At 44.0% G+C, this 19,422-nt stretch overlaps 1 protein-coding gene across 1 annotated transcript; it reads right to left on the bottom strand.

Annotated features, from left to right (window-relative positions):
- Positions 1-555: 555 nt before the first annotated feature.
- On the bottom strand, positions 556-19,422 carry TMCO1 (transmembrane and coiled-coil domains 1). Its single transcript, XM_064454564.1, has 7 exons — positions 19,304-19,422; positions 17,754-17,831; positions 14,281-14,340; positions 10,666-10,712; positions 9,982-10,049; positions 6,254-6,398; positions 556-909 (listed from the first exon to the last, which is right to left on the bottom strand). Exons 1-7 carry the CDS (start codon positions 19,371-19,373, stop codon positions 811-813), a joined length of 567 nt encoding a protein of 188 aa, XP_064310634.1. The 5' UTR covers positions 19,374-19,422; the 3' UTR covers positions 556-810.

Below are 19,422 nucleotides of genomic sequence, written 5' to 3'. Positions count from 1 at the left end.
ACAAAAATGCTACTGTCATAACCGCTCAGGCAATAAAGGGTTCAGTAGCAGTAGATGGTACTGACATAATTTAACAGTTCACTAGAATTTGAAGACCAGGTTTGTTTCTGTAATTGAGCAGATTCTGCCTAAGCAAGCAACTTTTACAGAAGCTGTATAATGCCACAAAAATCTCTGTGGAGCTGTACTGTCAGAAAGACACAGGCTGACAGTACATACAGAAACACATGCAAGCTCCAAGGGCAGCCTGGCACAGGGGCAGGTTCTGGTGTCTGCAGTCACTTGAGCCAATGAAAAACCTTATCCTCTATGCTGGAAGTTTTGCAAAGGGAGAACTAAGCAGATCTACTTGCCCAGCTCCTTACTACACAGGACTACAGCCGAAATTGCTAAGACGAGTCATTTCACAGCATGATTGTTCTGAATTTTCCAAATTGTGTACTTTGCAGATCTCACTTTTGCTATCTCAGTTGATTTCCATGTCGTAAATTAAGTCAACTGCGTTACATCAATGTATTTCTACTTGTCCTACAGCACAATTAAGAGACAGCTAAATAAACATGCCCATGCCATTTATTTCTCAGAAAGACCAGAAGCAAAAGGTGAAGTTATCTTCTGAGAACTTTCTTGGTTTGATGAGCAAACACCTGCTGGTAGAATATTCCAAACGGAAGATGTTTCCAAGACTGTGGCCAATACTGCCTAGGCTGTTTTTGGACATCTGAAGCCTGATGCCGAATCCCATCCTGTTACCTCCCAAAGGCAGCCTTGTGCACTGGTCAGACCTTCTGTGAAGGCTGTAACTGTGCTTTACGAGAACTTCCCTGCCTGAGGTGGCGGGCCAAGGAAGCCCCCAGCTTGCTTGGTGGCAGCCCGCGAAGGAGCAAGACCGAGCATCTTCTGGATGTTCTGCAAAAACAAGAACAGAAGAGCAGGATAGTGTCAGACCATGATGAGGGACACAACGAGGAAGAAATCCCAGCTCTGTTTACAAATACAACCTTCCTGCTAGTTTCAACAGATTCAGGTTCTCACCCACATAGCCTTACCAATCCAGCTACTATATATTGGACCTCTACCCTATACATTCAAAAAAGCTTAGAACAGAGCCAAACAGCCATCCACAGTGGCTACAGTTGGAGCTGGGCCACCCTCTCCCACCTTGAAGGCATTCTGATCATAAATCCACATTTGCGTTAAGGGTTCTTTTCCACCTCCAGCTAGACACCACACAGTCAGCTGGCAGGTACCTCGTTAATGTTTTTGCACACAGGTTGGTTTAAAATCATAATAGTTATCTTTGTAATTTAACTGCACTGCACACAGGAACAGGTTCCTAACATCTGCTTGCAGGTAGAACCAAAGCAGTCCTCTGTTTTCACAAGTTCCAGAAACCGCTGTTGATGGCAGCCGTCAGAGCCTGAGGGTCTGCAAGCTGGCGAGGAAGGCTCTCTCCTAATGCAGTTGGAATCTGGGTCAGCAACATGGCAACCAGAATGTGTGCCAAGTTCAAGTCAGGAGCTTAGGCACAGAATTAACATGAATGCTAGTGATGCAGACAGAATAATAGTTTGGTGGAGACATGTAGTGTATAACAGGATATATGCAGCAAAACCCAAAAACACACTATTGAGGTGACCTCATCTGCATCTAAGCAGGGTGTTTCAGTGGAAAACAACAAACAAGGAAATAAGTAGCAGAGGCAGGCATTAGCTAAAAACTCACAGCAGAATATTTAAAAGTTTGATGTTTTCCTCTATTTGTAGTTGCACTGTTGCAAAATTTAAAAGGCATTTCACAAAAAGAGCTGCCACTTTTTTTCTGGTTTTATCCTTCACTGTAAATAACTACAGCTCAAAATGCTGCTCAGGCAGTGCTGGCAAGACATCTGATGCAAGGGGGGAAAAAAAAAACCCGACTGTGTCCCCTTCACGTCACCATCTGAGTCCTGGCTATCAAGACTACAAAAGGAGGAAGGAGGATTTTTTTTTTTGGAGAGGACATTCCAGTTTGAAGAAACTGTCAGAACAGATCAGATACCAAGGTCATAGAATTCTTGAACTTTTTGATCATGGAAGGACAACAATCTAAAAGAAGAAGAAAAGGCAGACAGAGCTTCATAATTCCACAGTAGCTAAATTAAAAAAAAAAAAATTGGGAATCATTCCCAGTGGAGACTATGGAAAGGAAGGTTTCAGCCCACACACAAGCATAAAAGTTAAGGAGAGGAACACTGGAAAAGGAATTACATCAGGTTTAATCCATGGCCTCTGTAAATCAGCCACTGGTTGATATTGAGCAACTGAATATATATGAAAGCATTTCACTGTGGGAGATTCCTTTGTATGGTTCCTCTTCCCAGAGCTTCCTTAGTCAAGAGGTGGACAGAGGTAGAAAAAAGAACCTAACGGATAGATTCAGCAACACCAGAGGGTGCTGCAGAGTCAGCAGCAGGCAGGACTGGGATCCTACCAGCTTTGTATTGGCCCACCCATGGAGCAGAGCAGAGATCTCAGCAGAACATCCATGGAAGCAAAATAGTGTGCACTGACTCCTGTTCCTTTAAGTATCAAGAGAGAGGAGAATCACAGTGCTAAAGTTTACTCCATCTGTCTGAGCAGTTCCAAGAGGAAGAGAGATGACAGCTTGACTGTACATAGATTCAAGACTAGAGTCACTCCACAGCATTATCCTTCCATACTAGTCCCATCCCTCCTGTGGAAGGCAGCTAGCCTCCTGCGCTAGCAGCAGAGCAAGTTCTGCTGGACTGCAATCCTGAAGTCTACTCAGCTGGAAACACCAGGGCTGGTCCAAGGTCCAGAAGAAGCCTGTCCTGTCTACTCTGCACCACATTGCACAAGGAAGCCTGCAGAGTCTACTTTCAACACAAACAAGACCATCACCTTCAGGAACAGGAAGGGAACATAAGACTTAAGGATCCAAATTCCTCATCTGAGCTCTTCTGAACTTTCCTCAGATGACTGCAGGAAGGCCAGGAGCTGCTTCTGCTTTTGTCTTCGAACCCAGAAGGGTACTCAAAACAAGGAGCAAGTAGCTCCCTGTCCCAAGATCAGGCCATGTGGGAAAGTGCACTCCTGGCAGTACGAATAATTGTTGGCTCCCTTTCCCACTGGGAATACATTTCAGAGAGAAGCAGCCTCATCTATAGTTCAGGCCTGTGTGAAAAGGAAATGAAGACCAGCAAATGCCTGAGGAACAGCAACATACTCTTCACAAACAGCACAGGTGAAGGCTGGGAGCTCTGCAACAGGCACAGGGACAGAGGATAACCCTGACATTATGCCTCCCGCCCAGCCCAGCAGCAGACTTTCCCAGCTGAAACCCAACAGCTCAAGGACCCTAGGAAGGCCTCTCCCAGCAACCCTCCTCTCTCCAAACAGGAAGGCCTGAGGAACTAGGGGACAGGATTTACGTGCCAGGGAGAGCTGGGAACAGTGCAAAGGAAGTTACTCACTGTGAGTTGACTATTTTGGGAGATGTTGGCCAGGTCACAGGCAGCAAGCTTCCCAGTCCGTGTTTGAAGAGTTTATCACCCTCACATGCCTGAGGACCATGTGAAGACACTGCCTGATGCTGCTACTGCCCATCCCACTAATGTCAATTTAATCACCATCCAGTTGTCTCCCTACCCTCACATACTCCCCTGCATTTCCCTCCAGGTCACAGGTTTAGGGTTTTTTTCCCCACACACATGCAAGACTTTCTCTGCTTCTAAGCTCCATAGGGTCACCTCTCTACCCAGCCTTTGATCCCTTCACAGGCAGTTCCAGGATTTAAGGGAAGGCTGAGGGATGTATGGTCTCCTTAGTTTGTTTGCAACTTCTTCCCTGACTTTTGGTACACCTACACCCCTCCTCTTGTGTCAGCAGCATCAAGCCAGACACTAACTCCTACACCAGTTCTCCCTCCTTGAGCTAACAGCTGTTTTGAAGCTGACCTGGCAAGATTTCCCCCTTTTGCACATAGTGAAACACAAAGGGTGACAAAGCTTTCACCTCCAAGGTCATTGAAAGCAAGGAAAGCAAGGCTTTGGCACCATTTTAAGCCCTTAATTACATTCTTCCCCTCTCCCCTGGCCCCTCACAGCCCTTCAAAGTGCTCTTCCCAATGCTGTTATCAGTTCTTTCAAATAGTAATAAAGCCAAGAGCAGGATACCAGCAATCACAGCTTCAGTTCCTAGCTTTTGCACAAACCAATGTGGCCAGTCTCTGCCCTTCCCTCCATGTATCGAGGAGGAAGAAACTGAGCTGCTTAACAGCTGAAGAACTGCAGGTATAGTTAATGATGATCACATAGATAAGGCAGCACTATGAAGACTGCAATCTAACACTTCAGAGCAAGAACACCCTTCTCCAAAGCAATAAAGTTAACTTCTGTCCTCCACAGAGCCATCAGCATGAACTCTCAAGCACAATGGCAATTTTTGTCTGTCCGTCCCCCCCAAATTTCTTTTGAAAGCCCAACCCACTGTGAACAGCTTGGCATTTCTGCCCAGAACCAGACCAGACCACCACTCAGTTCATGCAGTCTACTGATTTCACAACAGGCACCATCAGGAAATGCCCAGGACTAGAACTAACCACAGGTATTATGTCTTTGGACCAAAAAAAAAAAAATCCATGGGGGATTTTTCAGCAAGGGAGTTCCCCATCAGCCCAATGGGTGCATAAAAATCTTGCTGATGGTGCTATTTAGTTTCACATAATAATCTGCAACATTGAAAAGAAGAGACTTTCCATGTAACAGGTGAGTAACACAGAGCAGCACCAGATAAGATTGCCTGAAGGAACAGCATCAGACCACAGCACCCTGAATTCCTGGGAAAATGATCCCAAGAGCTAAAAACGTCTATTTTCAAAGCAGCAAACAATGCTCCAGTTACTGGGAAGTGAAACAAGATTTGTCTTGGAGCAAACAGAATGAGGAAGCCCCTGGCCTTTGGTACTCTGAAGCTGGCACCACTTGGAGAAAGGGGTGGGCCAGATGACCTCCAGGTGACCCTTTCAATGCAAGTTATTCTCCAGTTTGTCATCTGCTTTTGCACAGGACCAGGCATAGGTCCGTTTCAACACAAGCACCCAATACAGAAAGCTATGGAGAATTCAATTCACTTGCATGCCCTTTGTGACTCAAGGAACTCTCTATTATTAAGCTGCTCCATCAAGCTTATCCAACTTTCTGACAGCAGCTGGCATAACACATCACTTCCCTTTGCTTATCTGCTTTAAGTCTTTCTATGTCCCCTGGCACCCCCTGAGGAAAAGCAACAAGTCAGTCAAGGAGAAAAGCAGCAAGAACTCAGGAAGTGAATTAAAGAAAAGGGAAATATAAATACAGAGAAGCAGATAATTTGCAGCTAGTTGCACCAGCATTCATCCAGACCCCACAGTCTATTAACTTATCCCTAGCACTCTCTGGGGAAATTTGGAAAACAACGTAGACTTCTGATTGCACTGAGAAGGCCCACTTGTCCTCAGCAGCCATTCTGCCACTTATGCTGCCAGTAAACCTTCGTGAACAGGCACATTCCATATCCTCACTGACGCTTCTCTTTTCATAAGATGGGACTAACCAGCTCATCTGGAGAGCTATGTGTAGCCTACTCAGCTTATCATACCAGACCCCCTTTCTGTGTCACGTCCGTAACACTGGGAGAGACTTGACCCCAAAGATAAAGCTCTTCAGACTCTGGGAAAAAAAAAAAACTCAAGCAGTTAGCAAAAATCAGGAAGGACAAACCCAAAAGAATAGGTTTTACTCTTTCCTCACTTTTCTAGCAAATTTATGGACTGCTTAAGCCTTTATAGAACCTCAAGCCACCAAGAAAGTTTCCCCTGAAGATGCTACACTTCTCTTTTCTCATATCACTGTAAAAGTCAATTACTAACAGGCAGTACTTAGATTGGCCTCTGATGGAGACAGTCTCTTTGTATGGCAATCCACAAAGTTATCAGACACACACAGAAAGAACCCATTTCTGCCAATGCTGTCCCAGCACCCTGGTGCAAGTCTCCAGCCAAGTCTTCCACATTGGTCCAAGACAGTGGTTGTTTTTATGACCCCAACCTAGAATTGCTTTGGATATTGAGCACAGGAATGAAGGCAAACACAGAAACCACAAACAGATCAATTATTATACGTGCAAACCTAGACAGCAATAATGGACTCCTCATTATGGATGGAGATGTGCTTTCCCTGCTCCAGGCATGCAAGAGTTAGCAATGTATTTACCTGTCTGATTGACATTGTGCAGAGAATGTAGAGGAAGATGAAGGAGCAGTCAGTGTAATCCTCACCCAGAAGGTTGCGGTGGGAGAGACCTTGGATGTATGAGAGGGGGATAAACGGAAGCTTTGCCACAACTCGGCCATCAAATCTGGAAAAGAGAGCACTGGATCACAACTGGGGACAGTAAAAAAGTCTTTGGCTATAGAAAGAACAAATGAGCACCTTCAACAGGCCACCAGAGCAGGTAAGACAGCATGGAAGGCTAAAAAGGCATGCTGCTTTCTCCAGCCCACCTCTATATACACTACACCAAGGAGGCTAAATACACCTCTCTCACAAAGCCCTCCACACCCAGTCATCCACAGGGTAAGCAGGCTTCCCTCAATAACAGTTTTGCCATAGTCAGAGCCAAAGTCTTTCACAGTGATTTAAGTGATCAGTTGGACAATCTGTTGGTTCATAAAACCTTGCTCGGTGTTTTGCAGTTTACTGGTGCATTTTATTTAAAAGTCAAACATAGCAGATAACTTCCCAGAACCCAGCCAGCGCACTTGAATAGAAGATGGATGACTATCACCCTACTGTACGGCAGTTAATGCAGGAGGGACTCTTTGCTTTAAGCAAAAGAGCATTTTTTTAAGCAGACCATAAACCAAAGACACCTTTTCCTTTCCTAGAGCAGCTATACTTCTCAGCACAAGAAGGATGCATAAGAGAGCCATCGACAGAACGCTTTTTAATCTTTTCTGCATTATCTCTGAAGATAACAGCAGTACAGAGGCAGGATGATACTGCATATTCCAAGTAGCCTGTCCCGCTCCTGGAATTCCTCCAGCTCCACATTCTAGGGCATCAGGCAGAGTGTAAATTCTGGCCAGTTTGCAAAGATTTCTCCCAACCCAGACAGTGAACCTAGTCTTTTGAAGTAAGCCTGTAAGATGCCTCATCAGCATGTGCATATTTGGATATTATTTTCTCTGCATGTGCTGATTTTCTAACAGGTGTTTCTTGTTTCAAGAGATCCTAAATGGGCCTTCTTTCCTGTGGAGGTGCATTCACACAGCTACAGCTCAAACACACACCAACTTTGTTTACATCTCACAGGCAGTTTGGCAAAAGAGCTAGGAACGGATGTTTATCTCCCTGCAACATCCCCCAGTGGCTTAACGTTATGCATTATTCCTGCTGTGAGAGTGACAAGTACTTCAGCAGTAGCACCCTGAGATACCTGCTTTTAATTCCAGCAGGTTTTCACAGTTATCGTGAAGGGGTACTGAAATGCACAATTCCTAGAGTACAGAGAATTGATTGCATTAAAAAGTTTCTGAAAAGAGAAAATTGAGACACACAGAAGCTAATTCCTCTCCCAGGAAAAATCCCATCTGCTTGGAGGCCACCACTGCTACAGATCTCGCTGCCCTAGTGTACCTTTTAAGCCACAACAGTCATTCAGCTGCTCATCTTCAGCACAGCATTCTGCTCTTTGGGTTTAAACCAGCTTTCTTGACACTTACATATCCTTCCAGCATGGTCCACCCTGCCGCACCATTACTGCTGACACTCTAAGGAAGAGAGCCAGTCATCTCAGCAATTTCCATTTTGGCTAAGCTGGCACTTGGCAAAGGTGACCTGCCCAGCCACAGAGCAGCAGTGTCTGCATAATACTTGTCCAAAGGGTGGCACATCATGCTACTTCCATGCAATTCCTTTTGTCCCCCAGAGCAATGAACTCATTCAAGAACAGGAAAGGCAAGCAAACGAGGCTACAGCCATTGCAGGTGTCAGCCACCCTTTTCCTCTTTTTCATACCACACCCACAGCGCCTCCATGGATGACCTGGCTGTAGCAGCTTCCCAGAGGGAGCCTAAGAGCCTCCTGAATTCATAACTGAAGTACTCTCCTCCTGAGACAAGCAGCTGCTCTTCATGCTATGTCAAGAGAATGACAGTATAGATGTAATAGCCAGCTCCATCAAACCATTCTATCAGCTTCAAACAGTGCAAGTAGTACAATCCACCAAAGCTGCCATTCAGATACAAATGCACTAGCTACCTTGTAGTGAGACCAGGAGCAAAAATTTAACTATCTAGCCCCAAAGGCAGGACAGCCGAATCTTTAGATTTTAATTCGATAGCCTCAGCTATTGGCAAGAACCCATTTCAATTTGAACTATCAGTGAGCTCTCTGGATAATCCTGCTGTTCATGTTCATGTTCCCTCTAAAGAAGGAGACAGTTAAAGGAAAGATATGTCCAAAAGCTTCATGTCAACTCTGTGGCTTATAGCATGATCCCTGTGGGCAGGAAACCTCAAAATTGGAGCTAGACAAGTAAACTTGGTGGTCTTAAAAGAGATTAAACCAATAAACTTATTTTTTTAGGTTAACATCTATGGAAGGAGGAGCCACACAGAATTTAGCCAAAATCAATTCCTTCCTAAAGTTCTTAACGAGCTTGCAGTCCTATGACATTTGTCAGTCATAGCATACTCTGAACTGCCTCTTCCCACCCTAGGAAAGTGGGCAGGGTAGTATGGGGGGTTTTAGTTTGTTTTTCAGTTTCCTCAGGGGCAGGGATGGTGGTGGGGTTCATATTGCACCCAAATAGCTAGGCAAGCACTTGAGCACCATAAATCCCCCAGAGACACTATACTGCTGGACACATGACTCATGATGCACCTCTATCCCCACTCAGGGCTGCAGTTAAATGAGACATCCATGAATCAAGATTGTACCCAAATTATGAAGTCCTTTAGTGTTGTGTTCCTCTGCTCTGTTTCACAGTGTTCCAGAGAATGCTAGATGCTAAAGTCTGACTAAGCTGAATAAATAAAGAATCCACACAGTGGCACTGCTGTTATGATGTTATCCCCTGTTTGCAATTTATCCACCCACAGATCTGCAGTAAAATAACAATTGACTGTATCCTGGGGGCTGCCAGCACAGAGGCCAAAGGTTTTGGTGCCCAAGAACGTAAAATCCTGCTTGCAGGACAAGTATATTGCCCAGATATTAAGCAGCCTCCCAAAGGTTATACTAACCATATTTATCTTCAGATTTAACAGCCAATGGGAAGTTCACATTTCAAGAGTGAATCAAGTTTCAGAAGTCAAGCAGAGTCTTTCAGTTTTGCATGTTTGAAACGAAGCTGTCTATAACCATGAAAAAACAATTTGGACTTTTCTTGTCTCTTTTTTTGTTTTTTAAACTAGACCTATCCCAGGTCATTTTTAAAACAATGAAAGATTAGAGCCCATGCCTGGACCTGTTAGTATCTTGACTCTGATCACCTTAAGTAGGACAACAACGAACTCTGCAATTACAGCTCTTTTCTAAGGGCAAGGGAGCTGACACAGTTTTGCTTGCGAGAGTATTCTTTGGTCACACTATTATAGCAAAGCCAAAGAAGCTGAAGACTGTAGCTGCTTACCCGACATCTACCAAACTTGCCCTTTGCAATATACTCCCAAGCAGAAAGGATGTTTGTGTTGCATCTAGATTGAATGCAGTTTGTTCAGTTTGATTGCATATTGCATGCAGTGTTCCCTCTTGAGCAGAACACAGGTGTGGTGACCAAACAACCGCATATTCATATGAGATATTGATCCATTTTGTACAGATAAGTTATGGTTATTGGATGGACTCTGTCACTGTAACACTTCAGGTGTTAGAGGGAAGGTGGAAAATATATTCACCATGAAAACTGAAGAAAAATCCAGAAAGCTGATACTTACATGGAGTTAAACATTCCCATCAAGGCAGTAAAGCAGAAGCCAATGGCAAACATGGATTTCATCCGAACCTGCAAGCAGAACAGGCAGAGATAATCAGAACAGGCCTGCGCTGAGGGATTAAGGGCTTACACCCTTAAGAACAGGCTTTGTACAGCATCACTCGAACCTAGAAGGAAAAAAGATGACCCAGAAGGCCAGAGGGATTGTAAAAGTGACTGGAGAGCTCCCAGAGAAAAGTTTGGTCAACAGCTGGGTACAAAGGCAGCCAGAGAGTGAACCAGTCATGTGAAGAGCTGCTTCAGGGTCAGGGGGAAAAGTAGTGCTCAAGAACCGTCCTGTTATCTTGCACAGGTTTGGTTTTCATTTTTCCCCTTAAGCCTATACAACCAATCAGCAGAGGATCATTATGAAAATAGAACATACAAGAGGACATCAGATAAGTTAATTCTACTTTGAAAACATCATGGAGATTTACAAAGATGAAAATAGCTAAGGCTGGGCATGAGATAAGGCAGTAATTGCTGGAGAATTCCGTGGCTCATACTAAAATCTGTAGCTAGAGATAATCCAGAAGGACCTTTCAGGAGGAAAAGCTGCTATGTCTGCCAGTTGAACAAAGTCCTTCTGTTGGAAGGCTGACTGAAGCCCTGTTCAGCAGTTGAGAGCTGGCTTTAATTTTCTTACCATTGACAAGTCTCTGTTGTTGTTCTTTAGTTTCTCTTCTTGTCTCTCTGGAAAGACAAAAACAACAACAGTTAAAATCAGTTATACCAACCTAGAAACCAGAGTGTTTTCATTTCCAGGAAGACTTAACCTTCTTGGCTCTCCAAACAAAAAACACTTCCAAAATAAACTCCAGCTTTCTATATCAGACAGTAGAAAGTGAAAAACTGTACATAGTCAACTTCACCACCACAGCAACGTGCAGCAAAGCAGGCACAAAAGAGGAGGTGGCTAGGATCACACATTCAGCACTTTTGAAGAAATGCACACAATGCCAAATTTGCTAACTCAACCAACTAACACAGTAGCATGAACAATGTTGCCAGAAAACAGACAGTGCCTCTATATCACACTTCCAAAAGAGAGCAGTCTCAATTTGCTGCACACCAGGCTCACCATTATAAATACATTATATAAGAAAGGATTTTGTTTTGGAGGTGTCAGGAGGGACTCCTAAGCCGTACACAGAGTTGGGAGGTGCACCTCAGCAAGGCTAATATCCTGCTGGTCCTAGTAATGAATTTTGGACCCTTGTCACACCTAAAAGATTCTTCAAAGTAGAAAAATATGTTCTATGTGAATTTCAGTAATGCATGTGTTATTAGGCTTTGCAGAGAATACTTTAAAATACTGCTTCAGAACTTTAGTTTGTCCTTAAGTCACCACAAACTTCAAACATGCCCAGTTTTCTGAGAGGGTATTTTCCATGCCCCTTGCTGGAGGACTGCTCTGGCCTTGAGCATTACCCACCACCTGTCACCTTTCTTGCCCCACATCCCCATCATCCCTTGTCCACTACACTCCTCTGAGGCTGAGGATCCAGAGGGGCAACCATGGCCTGGAAGCAACACCTAGCTGAAGTAAAGATGTGGACGATGAAGAAATGTACAAAGAACAGCATGAGCAAAGAAAGAAGGGATGCAGGACTGTCAAGGGCTATCCGGCATGTGAGTTGCTCAGTGGATCCCTGCCAAAGTTTCACTACAAGAGGCCTAGGGCACAGAAGCTCAACAGTTATCTTTCAAGCCCCCACTAAATACAGGGGCTCACAGTAAGTGTATGAAAAGCAACAGCAACACCCCTACCCAATTTCTTAGAATCTTCATTGCTATTTTCAGTTGCTCCTAACTACAAACCATCCACTCTGGCAGGAACTTTCCAGACACCTGCTTCCTGACCCAGGTGGAGAGTTTTGTTCTGGGACATTTCAGCAACCACAGGCCAGCTCTTTAGGAATCACATTTGGCACAAATACTTGTTTTTTCCCCTCTGCTACATAACTCACCATCTATCTAGATGAGCAAAAGGTTACACAGGGATAAAGAATACAGCCCTGATGCCCCAATATACCTGACATTTTTCCCACCCATTTCTATAAATTCAACACAAACAGGCTCCAGGTGTCCTACCACCTTACATAAATGGTCTATTCCTGCCCAAGTCATACGTAAGCAGCCTTTAGATACTTTGCTATACAGCTGGCTAGAGGCACAGAGAAAGAGGACCAGGTCAATAAACAGCACCCTGGAGTCCAAAATCATCTTATTCTGCTCATTGGAACACAAACCATGAGGACATAGGGATACAGCAATAATCATATTTGCCAGCATTGGGGTTTGTTGGTTGGTTGGTTTGGTTTTGCTGTCTACCCAGCACTCATGGACTCCTGGGAACATCACTGCCTTTTCTTCTAGGGGAACATGAACACAGAAAGCAGTAGCAAAGTTTAAGCTAACAAATGCACTCATTAAACCGAAACGACAGAAAGCTGCACCATGATGTTAAAGGTGTCCTTTTCCAGCAGTGTGAAAGGTGATTTAGACACAACATGACTGAAGTCCATTCACTTCACACTTAAAGTTTGATAAGTAGGAAACACCAAATTAAGCCTTCCCATGCAACTTTCACCCTACCTCCTTGTGCAGACACATGATTCATCCCTTACATAACCAAGTAATATCACACACACCCCTCCTGCCTTATTCTGTGCACAAAACAGATGGCAACTGAGGCAGGTCTGTAACACAGCTGTGACTTCTCTGTAAAGTCTCAGCTCATTATTTTATTTTTTTTTAACTAGAAATCTAGGATTTAAAAGACCTCCAGCACAAGTAAATTTGCTGTTACAACAATCCTACATCTTGCACAATGATTTGACATCCAGTAGGTTACAGGGATCACAGATTTCAAAAGCAGTTAACAGCTGTGAGTCATTTGCTGGACATCCAGCTTGACATTTAGGGTCTGATTTTTCAGAAACATTAATAATTCAGCTTTGCCTGAAAACAAATGAGACACTGAAGTTATGCAGCACTTGCAAAAAAAAAATCAGAAAATCAGTCTCAGTCTCTTAGGCTTGGCCAGCAAGCATCAGAACAAACAAAATCAGTGGTCATTTCCCAAGTTCTGTTCTTGGTCCCTTTGTGCTTTGTTTTTCATTTGCAAAACAAGATTATTTCAGCATATAAAAAAAATTGGTGAAGCATCTGAATTCCACAGATTCTACTATTAGTTTAGTCCAAGCACAAGTAAAATATTCTCTGCTGGGAACATAGCTTGAACGGTGCCCTGCAAAAAAGTCATTGCCACACATTCAAGAGTGACCATATGTAACAACAGCATGTGACATTAAAAAGTTGCCTTATCCACCAAGTAGTATTCATCCCATGCACAGATTATTCAAGATTAAGACCTGAAAATGCACAAGAATAAGAATTTTGGCTCTTGTCCCTTCAAGAGTCTAGCAATAACAGGTTTTATACCTAGGGAGAACTGTTTGAAGATATGTTTATAATTATTCCCAAGCTTTGTACAGATCAAATGACTAATCCAGCTACCTGGTGTTAGAGGAATGAGGAAACCAACTCCCAGGAGCTCTCAGAAGTGTTCCTGCCACAATTTCTGTAACAGTTTAACTGAGCTTTGCTGCACGTATTACTTTAGTGTCCTGCAGATAGCAGAACTTTCTAAAGCTCATGTCCATTAAACACCTACCACATTTTTATTGCATAGTTCAGTACTTAGAGTTACCTTTACGCAGAAACACTTAATCTTATTGACAATGAAAAAGAATGGAAAAATAAAACACTGCTTAAAATTGAGCAAAACTAATTTAATGAAATTTGAAATAAATCTAAGTGCAGTTAGAGGTAACATGCAAACACTTTCTGCTCTGAAGCATTCAAATAAAAAAAATCCAAAAGTCACAGTCATATAGTCACACAGCTATTGCAAGCTGACAGTGCACTGCAGCAAAGAGCTTTGACAACAGAAGTTAATAACAGTCATGGATATAAAGGCTCAAATCAGAGAGAAAGGCAACCAGTTCAGCAAGAAGTTTTGCTCTTCTCAGTGATGCTACCCCTCTCTGCATTTGACTAAAACCATCAGAAGGCTAGAGATGTCCTGTCTTGAAAGAGTAAGGCAAAAGTGTTCATCTAGCCAAGAATCAGATCTTGTACCACTTTAAATAAATAGTTTTGAAAGGAAGGAAAGGCTAATCGAAGGCTAATCGCTTCTATAAGTTCCTCAACCTTCCCTCATTCTTGGGTCACCACACTCTTCTCCCAGTCTTACCTATTTTCTTTTTCTGCTGTCGGCCTGCTGATTCTGTTATCGTTTCCTTCTTCTTTTCCACTGCCAAGCGAAAAGATAGACAATACATCACTTCTGCATAGGGATACCACTACCCCTCTCCCACACAAAGAAAACATGTTATTCCTTTAGAGGACAAGGGCACAAAAGGAAGCTAGGTATGACTAAGAACATATTCAGAATCAACAAGTTATGAACCACCAAGGCTGATTCCACCAAACAATTATTTAAAAAAAAATTCAAAACCCTGGATGAGAGATCAGAATATTTAAATAGTTAATCTTAAACTCTGTCAAGAGCCCATTACATTGTTAACTGCACAGTCTGGGGACAATTTTGGCTCAAATGACCCTTGCTGATTTGCCATTAGTACTAGACAGTACTTTTGATTCAGCAAGTGTAATGAAAAGAGCTTTGTGGTGAGCTCTGCTCCCGATTATCTGCAGTGGGAAGCAGAATACAGGAAAGCCTGTGTTCTCGTACATCCCTTCTTCACAGGCAGGCATTCTCAGGGGAAATGCTGTCCAAGCAGTCAGCTGCAGCCTCTCCATTCTTCAATTAATTAGTACTGAAGCATTTTCAATATTTTAAAGTAGGAGCCTAAGCTCAAAGTTCCTAAGACCCCAAATCAGCACTCACCAAGCATCTGCAACCAACTACCACTGCAGCAAAAAAGGCCAACATAAAGCCAGCATAGTGAACTTATAACACAGTAAATGGGCTGCTCATCTGGAAATGCTCTTCTGCTGACAGCAAGAGCAGCTTTTCCAAAAGGTAAGAGACATTTTAATTCAAGACCTGTAACAAGAATACTACAAGAAATGAGGATGATACAGCATGGTTATGGTCTAACAACAGATAGCAACCTTTTATTTACTCTAAACTCTATGTAACTGTACCATATCTACTCTACCAAGGAATAGACTTGGCTCGTCATTAGCTCACAGAACCAGCTTAAAGACCTGAGTATTTAGAACTCTTCTCCCATGCGAAGTATTAGGTGAGCACAGATACAGCCTTTAAAGTCACACAAGGATTTGTAGTGCTAGCCTCTGAAATGCCTGTGATACATGAGTCAGTCACAACTGCTAAGAAAACCACACTAGCCCAGACAAGATACTTAAACATCATCTCTTCCATGGTAATGTAAGAAGACAACTGGTTTTTTCCCCCCAAGAACAAGCATACCTCTGATGGACAGGCTAGCACAAGGGGCAAAAAACAGGGAAGTCCGCTTAGAGGGAACGCTGGAGAGAGGTGCCAGATGACACAACACACCCAGCACTCACAGAATGCTCTCTCCATAACCCTCCTTATGCTAAATCCAGCCAGGGGATCCTGATCAGTCCATCCCAACCCTAGTCCACCTAACTCCATCGCCCCCAAGTCTATACCCAAATGCAGAACACTTGGACTCTTTTCAGGCCTGCCTATTGCTCCCAGCCCTAACAAGAGGGGTCCTCCAGACCCCAGTTTCACTCTAGACAGCACTATTAAGCCTTATGCCAACTCTGAGGTACTCTACAGCCCTACTCCCCTTACGGTTCAAGCAGAATAAATAACTGTCAGGCAGTCTAGCAAGCCTGTTCAGGGAACATACATAACAACACAGCAGCTATTCTGGAGATAGCCTTCAGCCTTGTAAATTTACCACTACATTTCCCCCAGAACACTTCCTATAATCTCTGCAGCAGTCTCAGACAATGAGACTGCTTTCTCTAGAAAGGACAGGAAGAGATGAAACTAAGGACTGTGAGTTACAATGTCTGCTCAATCACACTATTTGGCCCATTTGTTTTTGCAAATCCTAAGGACCGCAAGGACTCTCATGGGACAGCTTAAAGATCTCCAATGTGTTTTTTCCTGTTTCAGATGTGTTAGATAACAGTTGAAAGGTGTGGCTCAAGTGGTCTACTTTGCAAGTTGTCTGTAAGCCATCAGGTCAGCCAACTGTCCTTAGCACAGGAGGGGGGGGGAAAAGAAACAAAAACAACAAAGATGAATTTTTAGTGATTCCTTATTCAATTTTACTTTTTTTTTGTTGGGGGTGGGGAAATCAAACAAGGAGGTTGGAAGCTAATTGAGATGCATGAACCTCACATCTCCCTCTTCACAGATTACAGCCTAGATACCAGGAGAGCTATAAAAACAAACAGCATTAAACTCTTACAGCAATCATTAAGCCCCAGAAACTAAGCCCTGCTAACTGCTTTCAGAGTTCCACAGCACAAACACACTAGGACATTAACTCTAAGCTTTCAGCTGGGTATCAACTGCTTCTCAACTTGCTCTTCTGGGACTAATTCTATCCTACACATTTTTGTCAGCCAAGTGGGATTAAAGCGAGGTAGGCAGAGATGCAATCCCCATCTGATACTGACGTGATGACAAGAGCCCCTAATTTAGGACCTGTGACACAAGCATGACTACACTTCAACTCTTCAGTTTATTTTGCTCAGGGGAAGGCTGGAAAAAGCTAGGCTGGAAAGAACATGCTTTGATAATATTGTTTTCTTACTAAGAGTGCTGACATCATGGTGAAATATTTTTAAGGTAAAACCAGCCCAGGTTTGGCCCCAGTTGTTGTGTGCTGTCCCTTATTGCTGCAACTTGTGTAGGGTGTGCACAGCTGAGTTTGAAAGGTCAGCTGAATTTCTCCTCTGCTCCTTGGCTTCTGATAGAGGCAGGTCCATTGAAACACTCCATGGTCAGACCCTCCTGTTTACCATTCCTCTTAATATCTGATGCATATCTTCTGACTGCTTACCCTCAGCTCCCTTTTCCTCTCTTGTCATTTATTCAGCCCTTCCTGGGCCTCTCAGATCTCTTCTCTATGGAAGTAAGCTGGGACTTTTTTCCTAATCAATCCTATTGGCTTCCAGTTTACACGAGTATAATTTATTGTTCTATCAGCTGATAGCTCAGACCTTTCTATCATGGCTTTGTCTTTACTCATCCCCCACCATTAATCATCACTTTTAATCTTTACATGTGTTTTTCCTCTCACAGTATTCATTATTCAACCCTACTTCTTTCTTGCTACAGATGAAGTTCTCCACTGCCCTTCAAAAGCAGAAACTGCATCTTGGAACTTACTTCAGGCATCTAAAGGAATGTACATATACAGACACTGGCAACTTATATTCAGAAAAAAAGATGCCAGTATTGATCTCTTACTCCCTCCTGTCCTCCATTAAGAGGAGGGAAAATTCAGACAACACAACAGGTCTTTATGCCTACCTTCCCTCCAGCAAAAGACAAAAATTAAGGACAGAAATAAGTCCTCTCAGTACAGATTTGTGTAACTTGTAAAATTAGGCTCCCATGAAACCCAAGCTGAAGAAAGTTCCCTCCCTCAGCAAAAGAGGCAGCAGGAGTTTCTCAGAGCATATCTGCTAAAGCACAATATAACAAGAGCAGCAAGACATGTTCGCTAATGTCTGAAGAGTACTTACATTTCTTGCTCTGTTTTTCCACTTCAGCCTTTAATCTCTTGTATTTGTCTGTTCGGTATACCAGCACCCAAGTTATACCTGAAACAAATATTCGGCAAGTAACTAGAGAAGTAAAGACCTCTTGCAATAACAGGTATACAAGTTCGCAAATACATATGCAAAAAATACACATCATGTCTACAAACCACATTATAATACGGCAAAAGTATGACAAATCACTGGAAAGTTATATCACCACTCTCCTTCAAAACCCCTTCTCAAGTTCCATGTAGCAATGGTGCCCATAAAATAAACATCTTTAAAAGTTACCGGCTATCTTACTGAGCACTGCTGTTTTGTGGAACTCATTCGGTTCCTTCATGTTCATATTTACCAGCTATTGCTCACCCTAAAACCAAGAGTTCATTTAGGCAACAAACATCTCTGTGTTCTGTATTTTCATAGCACCTGATTAAGGCCCGAGGAATAATTCCCACTCCTACCAGGACCTGCCCATTAGTAGCAGCACATTTTGAAAAGGCAAATAGAGATATTAGGCTAGAAGAGGCCTCAAGGGATTCTCTGGTCTAACTCCTTGCACTCAAACATGATCAAAACAAGTTGTGCCATAAGTGCAGAACCAGTGGCTTGTGAACAGTTTAACCTGAGCTCTTACACAGAGCTTTTGGCCTTTTTGGTTTTTTTTTGCTTTGGTTTGACAACAGGACTGCGCTACTGAGACCCAAGGATCACCAGCTACAGAGAAGGGAACCCTGTAGATGCTTCTGAGGCCAACACAGCTTTGTACTGTGAAAGGAAACAGGTGCACACATACACCATCTAACCCCAAATGTGATGCAGCAGGGCTCCTAAAAAGCAAGTATTGTATTCCATGTGGGGCTCTCCCTGCACTTGAATGCCCAAGGACGGTGTCTTGCAGCTCTGGTACGAAGGAGATTTTGCGCTATAGCTTAGTGCCAGGAAGAGGGGGCAGCCTCTGACTTTGACTACCCCAAAAGCTATCTATCCAACCTGTCTTCAAAAAGCTGCACCTATTTCAACACCCTACCGTTTCAAAAGCCTTTTCAAACAACCAATCTAAGCCACTGTCGTTGCAAGTCCAGGTGATTTCTTCACATCCTTCCCACCAGAGTTACAGAAAACCACCAGTGTCCTCTTTCAGGCACACCAAAAACCGTCAACCCACTCTCCCAAGGCTCCTCCTCCTAGGCCAAACAAGCCCAGCTCCCACCACTTTGCATCAGAGACCGGTTTTGTTTAAGAGTTATTCGCTGCTGTCCCCCGGGGTACCCCACCCTGCCCACACCGGCCCTGAGCCTCCCTTTACACCCCCGCTGTCCCGCCTCCCGCCGACACACGCCCTCCCCCCCGGTGAGCCCAGCCCCGGCCTTCAACCCGCTCCCCTCCAGCGCTCAGGGTCAGCAGCCCCCCCGCCCCAGCCCCGCCCCGAGCCGCTCCAGGCCCTCCGCCCCGAGCCCCCACTGAGCCAGCACCGGCCCCGAGGCCGCTCCGCACCGAGCCCCACCACCCCGCGGCAGCCCAGCACTCACCCTCGGCCAGCAGCGCGGTGCACACGGAGATGAAAACGATGAGGAGAGTGTCAGCGAACATGGTGCTCATGGTGGTACCGCCCCCCTCCCCCCCGCCTGGTAACACCGCCGCTCCCCCG

Source organism: Phalacrocorax carbo, chromosome 6 (assembly GCF_963921805.1).
Source record: "Phalacrocorax carbo chromosome 6, bPhaCar2.1, whole genome shotgun sequence".
NCBI lineage: Eukaryota > Metazoa > Chordata > Aves > Suliformes > Phalacrocoracidae > Phalacrocorax > Phalacrocorax carbo.
The sequence above is the reverse complement of the archived record's forward strand: the minus strand, read 5'-3'. Positions and strand labels throughout refer to the sequence as shown.